General features: G+C 43.8%; 1 protein-coding gene across 4 annotated transcripts; it reads right to left on the reverse strand.

Annotated features, from left to right (window-relative positions):
* Positions 1-1,509: 1,509 nt before the first annotated feature.
* On the reverse strand, positions 1,510-10,320 carry LOC117752566 (protein FAM171A2). 4 transcript variants are annotated; one of them, XM_034570009.1, is made up of 9 exons: positions 10,089-10,319; positions 7,136-7,363; positions 6,378-6,470; positions 5,445-5,603; positions 5,176-5,355; positions 4,544-4,657; positions 3,925-4,072; positions 3,482-3,819; positions 1,510-3,439 (listed from the first exon to the last, which is right to left on the reverse strand). In XM_034570009.1, the coding sequence occupies exons 1-9, from the start codon at positions 10,186-10,188 to the stop codon at positions 2,349-2,351; spliced, it is 2,451 nt and encodes an 816-aa protein (XP_034425900.1). In that variant the 5' UTR covers positions 10,189-10,319; the 3' UTR covers positions 1,510-2,348. The 4 variants fall into 4 exon arrangements, with proteins under 4 accessions (XP_034425900.1, XP_034425899.1, XP_034425897.1 ...); XM_034570008.1 differs by having other exon boundaries at positions 1,510-3,434; positions 3,477-3,819; XM_034570006.1 differs by having other exon boundaries at positions 1,510-3,819; positions 10,089-10,320.
* Positions 10,321-17,953: the final 7,633 nt, after the last annotated feature.

Here is a 17,953-nt window from a genome sequence, read left to right on the forward strand (position 1 = left end):
ACTAATATTATAATTCAAATAAAAAAAATACACAGGTTGAGAATGAATGAAAACTTTGTATATAATAATAATTTTAATCAGTGTATCTTCTGCCTTTTTTTTTATCAGTATATAAATTCTAAATACATGTGTCTCCTTATCAGAATAAAGTCACAGAGGCCGACAGACCGTGGGAACAAATTTATTTCTACTTTGTCTCATGAACAGAAAGAATCGATTTACAGTTTACAAACAACTGACCAGGGTCATGAAGCGAATGGTTTACTGCACAGGGTGAACGCCTACAGCTCAGTCCTTCAGAAACACTGCACTACAGACAACCAGCTCTCGTTTGTCAGTTCTCGAGCAAATCAGCAGTGAACAAAAACTCTCTGAAACTGTCCAAACACAAGTTCACAAAATCTACTGAGAAAAACACACAAACCTCTCGTGTCGAACAGAAACGATAGCGAGGAAAAGCCACGATTGCACAACTCATATCAATTCCATACGTGGTCCAGAGAAATTTACAGCAGAGGACACGACAGTTCAGTAGGATTCGTCTTTCTCCAGACTCACGTCACATGTTTGCACTGAAGGGGACTGACACAGGCTTATGAACAGCAAGCGAGTGGGGACACAAAGTCTCAGTGGGACGTCAACACAACCTTCAGGATAATCACTTCATAATCAAACTCTGCAACGAAACACAAACATCTCGTGAGCTTCTACAAATCTTTCTGATGACACGAGGAAGTTCACAGTTTGTCGCCGCATCGCCGGCAGTGGTGATGCTCGTTAACAGCGGGAGCGCGTGTTGGTCAGTGTGTTATTGTTGTAAACATTTACGACCGGAAGTGAATTATAGTAGAACTGGACTAAGGGAGAAAAGAGTCAAGTGTACATCTGTTAATGTGGCAACACGAGTCAGCGCATCACACTTTGTGCCAAACGTCCTCAAAAAAGGTTTCATCAAAAAACACCCTATTCTACATGTTACATGCACATCGTACTGTATACACATAAAATCTCATAAAGTTCATCAGACCATTTACAAGATTGGTGAAAAAGAGGATAGATATAAGAAATTAAGATATCCAAGGATGTAAGAGCCGCAGGAAAAGTCGCCGTTTTTTTTGGCAGGCATGCTCCCCGGTGTGACGCGTGTTGGTGTTGGTACCACAATGCAGTGCAGTGTGCTTATTATTAGTCACAGCGTAGTTAGCGTAGTTAGGTGACGACGACTAACCGCATTTGAAAAAGGGGCCTGCAAGCCTATCACTCGATCCTATGTGAAAGAAGGCACTTACAGGAGAGAGGTGGTGCAGGCCCTGTCTGCAGCGACCCCTGTAGAACGTTAAGCAGATAACTCTTCAAGTAAAACCACGCTTTAGCTGAGCCACATCCGTTTTAGGTGGCGTTTCTTGGCAATTAGGGGGGGTCGTCTACGCAAGTGCCCGAAGAACCGCGGTAGGGGGGGGGGGGGCTTTTGATTAATTCATACATTCATATGCATGCAACCTTTTGTCGAAAACCAAAGGGTTCTTCCGAATGTCTGGGAAACTATTTACACAAAAGATATCGCAAGAAAAATTCTAACAACAGGAGAAAGGCAGAAACTTTTGGCAGAATTGTAGATAAGATGAGGGGAAAGATGAAAGAGGGACTTGAAGATGATGCTGAACATTTCATTACTATCTGAGTAAGTAATTACAACACATGAACACAGCACAGGAGGAAATCAGGGAGCAAAGTGCTAATTGCACGTTTGCATTATCCGTTCACAGGGGCAAGAAAAAACAATACATTTATTTGATAGGTTAAATACCTATTTAGGCTTTGGGGGAAATGTTTCCTTTAAAGAAAACTTACCCTAGTTACAATTTCTGACAGAGGAGAAGTCAACGACAGACTCACAACTTCTACCGTCACTATGAGCCTTCAGTTCACCTCACTACCCACCAATCCTGTACAAACTTCATCCGCTGCGAAAAACACTTTGTAAATACCAATCAAACAATTCTCCAATTATTTGTTAAGTGCTTTATTCTTATACTCTGCTCTATAAAATGGCTATTTCCACAGTCAGTAAATGCAATGGCTCAGACGAGGGTTCAGTGATGTGACGAGGTGACGGGATTAAAACTTTAGATTTCAGTCCACATCTCAGTGGGAACCAGTGATTAACTGACAGTGAGACAACGGTTGTAATCAGAAGGTGCTCTCACCTCACCAGAGACACAAAGGTCAAACCACAACCTGAAAACTGACCAGTGGAGCTCGGTTGTGCTTATTGTGATTTCTCTCGGTGGAAACATCACCGTTGTTCCCCTTTGAAAAGACTGTTAAAGGTCCAGTGTTTCGTAAATTCACTTCCTCGGGTGGAAGACCATGAGAGGCCTGTCTTCGATCTTCTGCCAGGGGCTCTTCTTGTTCTCGTCTTTGTCGTCGGGGTCGTCCTCGGGGCTCGTCATGGAGTCGCGGCGGTTCTCGCTGTTGCTGCTGCGGGCGCTGTTCACGCGGCTGCGTCCCCTCCTGGGGATGGTGGATCCTCGAGAGGACGGACCCTCGTCCAGGAGGGGGGTGAGGGAGTTCTCCTCGGGGGAGACGGGGCGTCCCTCGCTGCTGCTGCTGGGCTCGCTGTGGTCGGGGTAGGCCAGCTTGGAGTAGCTCTTCTTACCGGTGCTGCTCACGCCGTGGCCCTTCCGCCCTCCTGTTCCCCAGCGCTCATCTTTTCCCTTCCGGTTCAGTGCTGATCTTCGATCGTCCAGAGACGCTTCGAGGTTGATGTCTCGCTGAGCGCTGCTGGACCCGCCTCCAAATCCACCGCCACTGAGGTCGTTCCCAGGATCGATGAAGGAGTGGCGCACGTGAGCGTTGGCTCGTCCATCCAGGGAGATGAACCACGCCCGTGGGTGCTGCTTAACACCCAGTTCCAGGAGCTTCTTCTCAGTCAGCGCCTGCAATTCTCCGTTCATCTGAGCCATGGTGGAGTCGTTGAAGAGCACAGGGATGGTCATAGGTCCACCGGAGGAGTCGGATGCCCAGCTGGGCTCCTCGGAGTCGTCTCCCTGGGATCCCCCCTGCTGCTGGCCTTGTTTCTGGGAGTGGTGGTGATGCTGCTGGCCTCCTCCCATCTGTGCACCGTCGTTGTCTTGGTCCTTCTGGTCCTTCCCGTCTTTACCAGAGAACTCAGAGGGCAGGCGCATGTAGTGTGCTGGAATGACCAGGGTTGGCACCATGCTGCGGTACATGTTCTCCTTCATCTGGTCGATGGAGCTGCAGAAGATGATTTGACCTGCTTGAGTGTTGAGGGAGGTGGGCCTGGCGAGGTTGTCGGCTGCTGATGCCGAATACTCTGGAGGCTTGTCGGACTGACTTGGCACGTAGCCCTGGAAGCGAGGCGGGGACGGGGGATCAGAGGCGTACCCTCGATTGTCATTGGCATTGTGGTGTCGGTGATATTCAGACTCTTTGCCCTCCATGGGGCTGTAGCTCCTGTTGTACTCTTCATGCAGCAACGGGTTGTCCAGGTTGTTGGTCTCTGTGGCACGTGTCACCTTCATGGGGAAGCTTTCCCCTCGTTGGGCACCTGGAGCGTTCTTTCCCTTCGCGTGTCGCAGCATGTGAGCGGGGACATGTTTGGTGAGGTCCTCCCTGGAACTCTGGCAGTTTCGCGATGGGGACAAGTCGGATTTGTCGTTGGACGGTCCGGACTCCGCGTGGCCTCCGCAGATCAGATTTAGGCGTGAAGTGGATGTGCCCTGGTCTCTCTTGGCACCATTAAGATTGGTGGCGTGGGGTTTACCCTGCTGTCGGCGAGGTTTCAAACACTTCCGCCTGAAAGGTAAAGAGACACTAAATGTCAGAAATAATAAGAAACATCTCTGGCGGTCCAGCGGATTGTCTCTAATCTAAGTGACAGAAACCTATAGACCCAGAGACCTGCGCCTACGCTCCCCACACCTGCAGTAGTAGAGCAGCACACAGAGCAGGATGAGCACCAGCAGGGCCAGCGAGCCCAGGATGCACAGCAGGAACAGGGTGTGGTAGGTGGTGATGTCCCTCAGGCCCGGGTGAGACAGACCCAATCCTGCAAGAAACCACCATAGAGAAGAAACTTTACATTCCTTGTGTCTTTGTTGTCAATCTCTGTTCGCTGGTCCTCCATTGTTATTGATTAGCTTAGTGTATGATTGATGAATAGAAAATGCTCTACGTTAAGGTGATAGTGAATTTCAGAAGCTCAAAGGAAAACTCTGATGTAGAAAATAAATGAGCATTAATCTAACTCTGGTTCATTAAAACAGGGAAATATAAAATATCACCAGGTTTAACCTTTAAACTGTGGTTTTTATCTGGTTTATTTTAAATAGTTTATATGTTCATCACCGCAGATAAATGAGAATATTGCCAAAGTTATGATACAGACTATTTGTAATAACTCCCGAGCTTCGTTACAGAAAAGACCATTTCATGCTGAGTTTCCTGAGTTTTCCCTGGAGACACAGAAACGTCTGCAGCAACAACACAGAAGAAGAAACAGAAGGAACAGTTCCAGCACCTGAAGAAGACGGGAACGCAGCCAACCAGTATCCCATCTGAGGAACCAGCACGTTCCACACAAACTGAGCGCCCTCTTTCTCGATGTAGCCCGTCCCGTTCCGAACCCACAGTCCTGGACAAGAGATCGTCACTGATGTTAATATACAATATATACATGAATATAACCTTTGCCCTTATAATAATAATATAAAATGTCTTTTGATGCTGTGGAAACACTGGTTTGTGATGCTTTCAATCCACTTAGGTTGGTCAGATAAACTATACTGGTATTTATACATGTTTAAATATTCCATCAATACATTAACTAATTGACAAAATAATCCACAAATTAATCAATAAATCACTTTAGCTCCAAACAACAATTCAAAGATAATAAAACACTAATGCATCAGTAATAATAATTTAATTAGATCACATAAGATATGTCTGATTATACTTCAATACATTTACTTATACCACATTTTCAATGCAGGGTTTCCCCTGGGACATGTGGTACTTTCATATAAGGAAATTATCTGAATGCTTCCTCATACCTAATTAAATATATATATATATACATCTATAGACAGTCGAACACAGGCTTTATATATGAGGAAAGTCCGTTTTTATATAACCTGGTGTTTTCCTCACCCGTCTTAGGCTGATACATCCAGGCAGGGACACTCATGGCCATCCTGTAGCGGGTGTCGGACGGCAGCGGCACAGAGATCTGGATCGGGTCTGAGACCTGGATTGCGGTGCCATCTTTGTCCAACAGCTGGATGCTGACGACCGCCACCGCCGTCAAGTCCGTCCACCCGGTTTCTGCACCTGAACCAGAAAACCCACCGATTTCAGCTTCAACTCGTCTTTGACACGTTCTCATCTTCAGTGACATGATTTCTGAGACGGCCTCTCACCCGAGCTGTTGGTCTCTTGGCCGAGGAGGAACGGGAAACCACCGATCTCGTACTGACTCCGGGCCGTGGTCATGGCGGCCGACAGCGCCGTGTAGTTGGAGCTGGACGGCAGCTGGAGCGACTTCCTCTGGAGCTGCACCAGCGGCTGGTTACGAGCTCCTGAAACACAAACACTCACAGATTATAAATCACACAACAGCCTCCTGTTGTTTGTATAAATATCTTTAAAAATATATATATATATATAAATATATTGGCTAACACATCTTCTGCAGAGACATGTCAGTATCTGTTTATTTTTGCCAAGATGCAAACTTTTATTTCACAGAATAACAGAAAAGCTTATTTTTAGTTAAAGTGTAAAATGTCAAACCTTAATAACATTTCTTGATCATGAGGGTTTAATAACAACATCTTAGGAATCAATGCCAATCTTTTAACATATAAACATCAGCTGATATAACAATATCATTTTTGTAACTCCCTAATATTGATGTTGGCACCAACACTCCACATCAGTCTGGCTCCAGTAAACTTTCTGGTATTTTCAGCGTCTTACAGACACTGTGACGGAGCCGCATTAGTAAAACTACAAGTCCTCTTCTGTTACAGTAAATAACTCGGGGTCGTCTAAATGTTAAGTGAAATCCCTGGAGGCCTGAAGAGACTCGAGGGAGAGGAGGTGATTCATCTTCATCCCACAAACTCCGGCTCATTAAAGACGAGATAACTGAATAAACGTCCGAGCGTCAAAGTCGAGTCCTCGGGTGACCAGAAGGTAATATAATGAAACCACGTCCATGTGACTCATTAAACTGGAGCTGAGTTCAGAGGAGGCTGATGGTCGCTGGTAGATTCAGGAGGTGAAGGAGAAGTGAGCGTTCACGATGCATGAGGAAATGTTCAGGGTGAAGAAGTGATTGTTGTAATTACCTGGTGACCCAGACAGGACCTGCAGGACGTCATCGTACAGGATGAGCGTTCCTGGTCTCTGGACGAGGAGGTACAGGCTGACGGATGCGTACACTGCACACAAATAAACGGATCAGCAGCAGGTCGGAGGTTTAAATTTAATACTTTTAATTTAATTTGATACTTGTTTTATTATTGGACAAAATATGAAGGAGATTAAAATGTCTGGAATTATTTATTTTGTATAACTTTTTCAGGACGTCACAGCTTCATGTCTCGGCCCGAAAAAGGCAAATACTTCATACTAAACTGAGCTTATATATAAATATATATCACATTCTATACCATATAAAGCAGAACAGGGTCTGTACGTATCTTTCTTTACATTCTAGTTTTCCTGAATGTAGATTTTATCCCATAGTTTTTATCTGTGAATCTTATAAATATACATTTTGATGAACTGACAGTTTAGTTTCCACATAATTAACTAAAGCTGCAGCTAAATCAGGTCATGGAGAAAAAAAACTGATACACGTGACTTGTTGGTTAATTAATCTTTAGATTAAACACTTGAAAGTATTAAACCACAATTTAATGTCTTATATTGACTTTAATCTCTTGATTCCCATTGGTTGAGGACTGTTATAATAGTCAGAATAAAGTTAATTTAAACTAACTCTGATTCATTTATAAACATTTTATTTGAGTCGAAAACAAAGATTTTACAGAGCGACAGGATCCTCAGCAGGAAACGTGTGTTCCCCTCCTCTGAGACTTACAGGGGATGCGGCTGGAGTGCCAGGGCACGGAGTTGGTGATGTAGTCCTGTTTGGAGGCCGTGATGATGACCCACGTCCCGGCGCGGTACAGGAAGTTGACCTTCAGGACGCCATCGCTGCCGGCTCGGCTGGACGCCAAGATGGTCTGATTCCCGTGGACGTGCACCTGAGCGCCCGCCAGCGGCGACAAGTCACTGCTGTCGAACACCTGGACCTTGATTTCCACCTCTGAAAACACAACGAGAGGTCGGTCACTCTCTGCTCAGCTCGATTAGTCCAGCGGCGAATAAATTAACAACAACCCAGACAACTGATCGATCACTGAAGTCATTGATTAGGTCATAAAGATTTTTTAAATCAATAAAAGATCAGAAATGTAACTTAGGTCTGAAAACACACGACATAGGAACAAGTTACTTTGGGATCTTGGACTTTAAATTAGTTGCAAACCTACTTATGCTTATAAGTAATGGATTAATCATTAAATATGTTAAAGGGTCAGAAAGTCTAAATATTCCTAAATATCCTAATATTCTTTGATGACTTAAAGGAGAGAATGTATTTTACTGGTACAACTGGAGCCTGGTTGTTTATTTGAATTGAAATTAAATGTTTGCAGAATCAGTTATTGACAGTTCTTCTTTTCATGGATACACACACAACTATCACAGGTTTACTTGAATCAAACATTAAAACGTGATCATTCTCAGAATGAATTCAGACTGGATTTATTGCCGTTGACTCAGACTGTGACATGTTCATCTGAGGATGTGTTGTTCTGACTTCGGTGTGAGTTCTGGATCAGAATGTGCTAATTGGTTTGTTAGTTGCCTCCGTTAGTCACGACCGCTGCTGCTAACGATGATAAACACCTCGCGTCCCTGAACCTCTGCAGACACAGACACACACACTGATCACACAGACACACACCCATCACACATCCATCACGTGGCTCTTCCTGCCTTGTATCTTTCCATGTTTTCAACCCACGGAACATTTTGTTTGTCCTCTCGCCCGTTGGACGGCCTGGATGTGGGTCACGCCGGGGGACGTTTCCATGGATACATGCAGACTGTCCCAAAGCTTCCTCACTGGGCTCCGTCCTGCAGCTCGTCCCCTGAACCCTCCGGGCCTCAAACCCCAGTGACGGCACTAATGGCTGCATCCGATAATAGGCAGCATGTATGTGTGTGTGTGTGTGTGTGTGTGTGTGTGTGTGTGTGTGTGTGTGTGTGTTCACATTTATTGTTCCTGTGAGGACGCTGGCCTCCATTACCATAAATGGTTCAATAAAGGCTCCCTTGTGTGTGTGTGGAGGATTTCCTCACTCTGGGCTCGTCACTTCAAAACGCTGCAGCTTGAATCGGCTCCATTGACTCAAACACTGAGAGTCACAGTGTCACATCGAGAGTCTGGGAGAGTTTCACTCCTTCAGACTCCTTCGGCTGAGATTTAGCGGAGCGCGAGTCCTCGACAGCGGCCGAGAGAAAACCTGAGAACTCAAACTCATGATCTGCACCGCGAGGAGAAGAGGGAGGTTCTGTCAGAATCAATCAGATTCTTTAATATTCCTGCTCCAGTCTCAAAAAACACAATATGGCTGCAGCTTATTGAGCCTTATTATGTATAATGTGCAGAGTGAATGGAACAACCTCAGATGCTTTGTGTGCACGTTGTGTTCATAGAGAATCCATGATGGTGGAATGTTCAGACCCAGTATGACTTTGAGTTCAGGTCTGAAAACGTCCAACAGATGAAACAGGAACATTTCCAGAGAATTCCCAGTTTCGTTGAGGTGATTTTTTTTAAATCGAACTGAAAATCGTGGTTGTTTTGATGTTTTTTTCATAACATGCATCAAACTGAGGCGACTACAAAAACTACTCTTCCTGAAATCATATTTTAAGCTGTTTTCGAATATGAACTGCTGTAAAAATGGTTTTCTGGAGTTCTTCTTTCTCAGCAGCAGCAGCAGGTTGTCGGGTCCGACTCGTTCACACCAACAGGAACATGTGGGGAACATCCAGGCGAGGGGCGGAGCCTGTAGAGCAGCAGGAGGCCGGACGTGACGTCTTTCCAAGTTGACGTCTTCGTCTTCTACGTGTACGGCTCCTCTTCTTCATCCTGAGATATTCGTGTTCTTCCAGTTTCACGTCCGTCACGTGTTAGAAACCTCATCAACACGTCCACTCGTCTTTCCTGATGTTTTCTCACGTGGACTCACGCTGACAGATGATCGCAGCTTTAGCTCAATAAGCAGCAGTATTTATCATTTCATATTTAAGTTGCCTTAATGACCTCACTGTTGATTGGGAAACAATCTGACTTAAAGCAATTGTGTCAATTTGAAATAACTTGATTTATATGTTTGTCCCGACTTAAGTATTTCGTCTGAGTTAGTCCAACAATTATTCTTTTTCACATCTGTTAGGGGAGATGAATTAAAAATGAAAGTACAAGTACCTCTGGATAGTACTCGAGTAGAAGTACCTGACCAGTGTCTGCAGCTCAGAATAGCCTGAAGCATGAATAATGCACATTAATTACACAACGAGCCTCCGAGAGAACAACAACATGCAGACACATGACATCGCTGTGTTACATACATGACGCTCGTGTGGAGGCCTCATGATGACACACGTTAACATGACGTGTGTCCCGAGCAGGTTCGAGGCCTGATGCAATCTGCAGCCACACATCTGCAGCACATCTGCACACACACACGCACACACGCACATTAACACACACACACACACGCACACACCGAGGCCTGTGTGACATCATCATATTAATGAATCGCTATCTGAAGCATCGATCGGCCGCGGACTCGATGGCGAACAGAACCTCCTGCAGCCCGCTCCTCCATCCGGAGCCGGAGGAGCAGCAACATGGAGGCTGAGCAGGAGGAACCACTCCCTCCGCTCATTGTGCTGCAGCCCCCGGTCACACTCACCGAAGCCTCCCGGATCGGGGAGAGATTTGGCGGCGAGCGCGTCCCAGAGCGCGCACATCCACACGAACAGGAGCAGACGCGAGATGCGGGGGTCCGTCATCCTGGCAGCGACATGCCCGGCTCCAGCTCCGCGGGCCTGGGTCCTCCGTCAGTCCGAGGGAGAGGCTCCGTGTCCGGGCGGCAGCCTCAGCGATGAGCCCTTGTTTTCATTGTCTGAGCCGCAGCGGAGACAGCGACGCGTTCCCCCCTGCTGGAGCCAAGGGGAACTGCAGCTCCACCGCTCCTCACGGCTCTGCGCTCGGTCTATAGAGACTGTGTATAAACACACGGTATATAAATAGACTGTATATAAACACACTGATCTATAGAATGTGTATACACACACGGTATATAAATAGACTGTATATAAACACACTGATATATAGACTGTGTATAAACACACGGTATATAAATAGACTGTATATAAACACACTGATATATAGACTGTGTATACACACACGGTATATAAATAGACTGTATATAAACACACTGATCTATAGAATGTGTATACACACACTGTTTAAAGACTGTATATATATAGACTGATCTATACACTGTATATTAACACACTGTATATACACACACTGTATATAAACACACTGTATATAAACACACTGTATATAAATAGACTTTATATAAACAGACTGATCTATATACTGTATATAAACACACTGTATATAAACACACTGTATATAAACACACTGTATATAAACACACTGTATATAAACACACTGTATATAAATAGACTGTAAATAAACAGACTGATCTATAGACTAAAAGAAAACATATTTTATTTCATGAGCAACTCTAAACTATTTAACTATATTTATCTGATTATAAATATTTTCAAATATGTGTTAAAATATTAGTTATAGGTATAAGTTCAATATGAGCAACTTAAATGACGACGACAACAATAACATGTTGATTAAATGTTAATGCAAATATAAAATCCATCCAAGAACAGAACAGAAGTATTTTTCTTGATGTTATGACTCATTTTACCACTTGTTCATCATGTTTTATGTCAGTTTAAAACACGTTATTTAATATAGATATAAACCCATTATTTAATATAGATATAAACCCATTATTTAATATAGATATGAATCCTATTATGTGTTGTGCTGTTGGTCTGAGTTGCAGCAGCTGATGAAGGGAAGCAGCTCAGTCTGAGTTGTTGACGGATGAAACCTCCATCTGTCGTCTGTGACTCAGAGCGACAGACAGAACGATTCTGATTCCTCCGGCGGATCGATTCCCGGTTCCTCTCGTTTCCCTCTCTCCTCAGCAGCAGCAGCAGCAGCAGCTTCTTGTCATATCTATCACTTTTACTATTTAATTAGAAATTCAACCTGCAAGTGGCAAAGTGTTTGTGGATTTATTGTTCCGAAAAGATGTTCTCTCGGCTCAGGGGTGTTTCATATTCATATTCATCCAATCTCCTGCCTGTGTGAATGTTACAGCTTTTCAGATTGAGGCGGCGGGTGGAAAAGAGCTTTTTGTAATTTCATTTTTTGACTAAAACTGAATCGAAAGCTCGGAAACATCTTGTTAAACTAAAATATGAAGAAACCAGAGGGTCAGAAGTTTGTGTTCAGGATTCAGACGATATATAAACCATGAATGAAAGGTTTCTAATATGATGTAATAAGCAGATATAGTTCGTTATAATGTGTCTGAAGAATTCACATCATGAAAAGCATCAGGGGAGTGAAGCCTGCATGTGTCCTGTGTATTCCCCAATGTTGACTTTTTTATATTGTGATAAAACCATTTTATCATGACGTCACTTACATGATGACGAATGATTGGTGAATCTAAATAATGTGCAATACGACCAGAGACTCTTATATGTGCAATAATTTATCTATACTCTTTTTAATTTGCTTGTTATTATCCTTGTTTAGTTTGAGATTCTATTGTTTTATTGTTTCTACTTCATTGCTGTGATGTTCCTCATGTTTTGTAATGACAGTAAAACTTCTTGAATCTTGAATCTTGAATCTTGAATCTTGAATCTTGAATCGATCGTGTCTCTAATCTCATTGTTTGTGAAAGTTTACATATTCCTACAACTTCTTCAGACCATATCTCTGTTGACTCTGACGCTCAGATCCAAAAGTTAAACATCAGGAGATAAACTTTAGTTTTACTCAAACCAGGTTTTTGGTGAAAATGCGTGGACGCCATGTGGAGGGGTGAAGAGCGGGTGAAGCACCAGCTGATGAAACAAAGTTAGAATACTCAGTTGTTTGTGCTGCTCCGTGGGAGAAGAACTAACAACCATCCTGTTGAAAAGCTTGATTCTGAACTCGGCCTTCAGCGAATTAGGAACCACGGGACGAAAAATCCCCACACGACCTTTAACCTTTAAACTCCATTCATGTTTGTCTTCCTCTGTCATTAATGGAACTCGTGTTTTTTTCCGAAATACCAGATGAGTTTATTTACTAAATTAATCAACAACCATCATGTGAAGGAGAATAACGGCTGATTGTTGGAGGAGGGACTTTCCTGAGTCTCTGTCCTCTGAGTCGAGGTCGCGGCCCGAGAGTTTCTCCACATTCGTCCTGGTATATTTTTAAATCTGTCAGAGGACATGTTCTTCTGTTTCACTGTGTTTCAGCTGCAGACATTAAAACAGACATTAAAATCACGTGGTGGAGAACAAGACTTCAGGCTCATGATTAAAAAACTGTTTTACTTGTTCTGTTTTATAGATTTCAGACTTGTTTTATTTATTGTTTTTCAAGGTCGAGAGCGTATTTTATCTCAGACTCAAATAAAGATGGACGACGTGCCAGCTTCCAAAAGTGAAGCCAAAGTGTCTGAATTGCCCCCTGGTGGCTGGCTGCGGTACAGGTAATAAACCCCACCTGCTCCATGTTAGCAGATGGGACATGGATGAGAATAAAAAATTAAAGGTGGTTATAATTTAATTAGTTATTCGATGAAGTGAACAGAAATACTGCATCTCTACTTAATCGTTACTCAGAATGTGCATTAGCCATAAATGTAAAACTATTTTCCAAATATTTTCTCCGTAACGAAACAGCAGTGACTAAATTCTTGAGCAACCAATGGACAGTTTGCAGGATTTGGCCTCTGGTGTTCGTAATGTGTTCGTAACCCGCCTCAGTTCAGTGGTTTTCCATTATCAGGGTCAGGAGCTCGGGCAAGTTCCCAACACAACAACAGTCTGATTCCAGGCTGAGTCACACGTCTGGAGAAGGACGGCCCGAGCCTTGGACTGTCTTCAACACATGACTCGTGTTTCAGTAATGAGGTCGAGATCCTGAGGAAACAAGCTGAAACAATCGCAGAGAAGGCGAGACAACAACAAGAACGGTTCCAAAACTGAAACTCAACCAAGCTGCACACACTCAGATTACACTCCTCCAAATGTTTCACATTTTTCAACACCCATAAATTATTCTGAATCTGTGAAAATGTCAAAATACGTCCTATGTAGAAGGAAGTGGTGAAACATTCCAGGAACCAGCCGTTGGTTCGTATCCGCACCAACATCTAATGAGTTCTTTGTGGGCACACGTCTCCACCTTCCACCAGGTTCTGTGGAGACGTCTCCACCTTCCACCAGGTTCTGTGGAGACGTCTCCACCTTCCACCAGGTTCTGTGGAGGCGTCTCCACCTTCCACCAGGTTCTGTGGAGGCGTCTCCACCTTCCACCAGGTTCTGTGGAGGCGTCTCCACCTTCCACCAGGTTCTATGGAGGCGTCTCCACCTTCCACCAGGTTCTGTGGAGACGTCTCCACCTTCCACCAGGTTCTGTGGAGACGTCTCCACCTTCCACCAGGTTCTGTGGAGGCGTCTCCTCACACGTGTGACGAGCATCGGGACGGACTTGTGAAAGCTCTTTATTATGTATGAGCTCAGCTGCATTACGACGCATGCATCTGCACTTAGGCAGCCGTGCGGCTGGTTTCCCATGAGGCCGCAGAACATCAGGATGTGTTGGAGCACATCTGTCCAGCCGAGCTATAAACCCCCCTCAGGTTAATGACATCCACCCCCGCTGACATGAAAGCCTTTTAGTTAGAGAGAACAGACCTGCCCTTTGATCTGTATGTATATCCAACAAAATATATATAATCATCTGCGTCTTCTACGTGTCTGGCTCCTCCTCTTCATCCTGAGATACTTGGATTCCTACAGTTGGGTGTCACATGGGTTCTGGAGCACCTGACTCAGACATCTGTGTTCTCACATTCAGAACCTCTGGGTCTAATAATGATGATGAGTGAGTTGAAGGCCGTAATAAAAAGGCCCTAAACACCCGGGTTACGGTCCTGGTCTGGTTAAGATTAGTAAAAAAGGGAAAAACATTTTTTATTCCTGCTGATGTTCTCCTCGACTGTCTTCAATTTAAACCGAAGCCTCGTCAGGTTGTCGACACAGAAATTAATGAGGTCGTTAAGGCCGAGTCGGTCGCACGTCTGGAGACGAACACACACCTGGATACCAGATGGTGGGGGGGGGGGGGCACGCCGAGGACAGACCAGAGAGCTGCACTCTTTTACATTTTTAATTCATTTTACCATCTCACCCTGAGTGAAGTTTTCTTTGGGAGGTTCAGACATTCTCAGAAGCTGCAGGTGCTGCCATGTTGTGAGTCCACGTCCCTCTGGTTGCATGGAGGGACGTCCACCAGCAGGGGACAGAGGAGAGCCGGAGTCACTTCCTGCTGGCAGGGACCTTTGTCACAGAGCACATGTGGTGGTGATGGTTCAATTTATGCACCGAGAGATTAATAAAACGTGTCATCACGTGAGATGAGGTACATCGCTCCCCCATCAGAGCTTTTAATATTCAGTGTCGGGACACGATCGACGCCGGGCCTCGGGTTTCAGACCGCTGCCCGTGTGCGTGTGGTTCTGAACACACATGTCAAAATGCTGTAGTGTGTTTCTGCTGCGTGACACGTGAGCGTAGCTGTAGCAGCTGAATAAAACATCATCGAAGCGATTTGATCTCAGGTCAACAGACAAAGTTCTGGATCCATCAAAGAGCTAAAGGTCAAATTAAAGGACTTTAAAGTTGTATGAACATTAAATGTGTCGGGTGAGACTCACATGTTTTCATGCATCTATACGAGGCTGTAACTTGTCAGCGTGCTGCTCAGTTCTTATTATTAACTGATTATAGGATTACCTTACTTATCTTATCTTATCTTATATGATTCCTCAGTTTTCCATGACCTCCACCTACGAGGTTATAACGTATTTGTTTGTCAGCAGGGTTACACAATCACTAAGGGCCAGGTTTTTCAACATTGTGAAATAGGGCACATTTTATTTTTTGTGATATTTTCACTGATTTCCCGGAGAATAATAATAACAATAAAAAAAGAGGCCTGATCTTCATGAGCAGTTCGGAGCAGCTTGATGAAGTGGAGGGTTCTTCCTGAAGGTTTGAGATCCACTGAGTGATTCGAGTTTCCTCCTGCTTTTCTGTTTTGCTTCCACTCAATTCATATTCAAACTGCACTTCTGCAAATGAGGAACAATTTAACGAGTGACCCCCCCCCCCCTCACTCACAGTGAAGAGTTGTGACCTTTATGAGCAGCTCATCACATGAAGTGATCACATGTCGGGGCCAATCAGACACGAGCATCTGCCTCATTGTTCATTCTTTCATGAACGTCATTCACTTACTATGAGATGTTTCTCTCTAAATGATTTATAAGTGTTTTCATTCATGTAAAATCCTAAATTTAACATTGAACATAACAATTGAACAAAGAAAAAACCTGTACGATGAAATGAACAATTAGAAATAAGTGGATCAAACTGAACAGGGAGGAGACACACACACACACACGATATGAGCAGGACACGATGTATGCATTCTGCTGTGGTCTCTGTATCTTGTAGATTTTCAGCGTTGGCCCTAATCACGGAAAGCTCTCAAATCTTGTCGTGTTTCCAAGTTCACGTCTTGGCGTCGCTCCTCTTTCTCCTCCTGACATATTTGTATTCCTCCACTTACTCGCGTTAGAAACGTCCTGAACACGCCGGCTCGCTCGCTAGGAATTTTCCTTCTGTCTCCTCCGATGGGCTCAGGCTCACATTGTTTTGGGGGGAAATGTCCAGAGCAACAGATTGTGACGCTCGTTCAGCAGCCGTGGTTTACGTTGGGGTAAAGAAGCAAATAACTGAGCTGGAAACATCTTTAGATTTAAGATGCATTGATGAACTGCTGAGTCGTTGAAGTAGATCTTGTTGTGACGTCGTTCTGATCACCGAGAACACGGAGGCAGCGATGAGTTCACTTCAGCACAGCTCAGAAACCAGGGGGCGCTCCTGAGCTCTCTCACACTGTTACGAAAGAAAAACCACGGAGGCTTTTACCAGGAAGAAGAAAGTGATGTGGGTCAGGTGAAAAGGAGAGAAGCCGATGTTACGAGACCGATTCACTGATAAACTCAAAATGAGTTCAAGTTCATTTGTTTGCAAATTCTTCAGTTCACACCCGGTGATTATCAGGTGAAGGTAAATGAAGTGAAACTATTTCTGATGTGATTAAAACTTAAAAGGCTGTGTTGACTGAAGAGTTGGAGGTAATGAAGAAGATTACAGTTTAATAACACACAGTACTTAGAATACAATTAAATACAATTAAATACAATTAAATACAATTATATTAAATTAAATTAAATACAATTAAATTAAATTAAATGAGTTTCCTTGACATGACGAGAAAACAAAAGCTTTACAAGCAGTTATTGTCCAGTTATTACATCTTAAAATAAAATCTACAGATGATTTGATATTTAAGTGTCAAATATGTTTTGCTACAAATCTAATTTTATCTTTTTGTTGACTTGACTCCTCCTCCTGAAAAATCACCAGAAATATGATCTGAAAAACATCTTCTTAAAGAGAAATGCTCAAATAACAGAGACTCAATCTAAAGCTGATGTTGATCAGAAAATGATTCCAAGTCATAGTTTGTCGTACGATCAGTGACATCATGAAGAATTCTAAACATGCATTTACCTCCCTCCTCTACGTACCCCCCCCCCCGACCTAAAGTTTATATCGATAAAAAAACATTTATTAAAATCATATGTTAGAATAATGACAACCACCTGCTAAGTCATACGACGTCATCAGTGGTCTGAGGAACTCTCACACCTGATGTTTAGGTTCAGACTAAAGTGAAAGTCTGAAGGTTTGAACCAAACAAGGTGTGAAGGTGTTTTTTTTAACATGTTGATAATCTGATAAATCATCACTTAGCTTCACGTGAGGAAGACTCACAGATATATAATGTACAATAAAAGACATTTTAGCGTCAACATCAGTGACTTTGAATTTTCCAGAAAGTAAAAATGAACAGAACAAGATGTTGTTGAGAAGAAGAACCTTCCAGATCTCTCTCTCTCTCTTTCTCTTTCATTCTTCCATCTCTGCACGGGAACTAATTACCTGAGCGTTTACTTTTCCAGGGCGTTTAATTGACACGGGGGTGATTAATGTCATCATTACAATTGTTCTACCTGCTTTCATGTCTGCACATATACAGATGGACACACACCCATGCTGACTTTGGCTGACACACACACTCACACTCACACACACACACACACACACACACACACACACACACACACACACACACACACACACACACACACACACACACACACACACACACACAGCCTGGGTAATTGTTGCCTGTGGTTTTTTCAGGCCTGTCACTTCCGCTGTGGCGTGCGATTCCTGTTGTCAGTGTTGGCTCGGGCCCAGACTGCAGGTGCACTGCGGCACATTCCTCACCACTAATAGGTTCCTCAGA

The sequence above is a fragment of the Hippoglossus hippoglossus genome, chromosome 19 (genome assembly GCF_009819705.1).
Source record: "Hippoglossus hippoglossus isolate fHipHip1 chromosome 19, fHipHip1.pri, whole genome shotgun sequence".
NCBI classification, from domain to species: domain Eukaryota; kingdom Metazoa; phylum Chordata; class Actinopteri; order Pleuronectiformes; family Pleuronectidae; genus Hippoglossus; species Hippoglossus hippoglossus.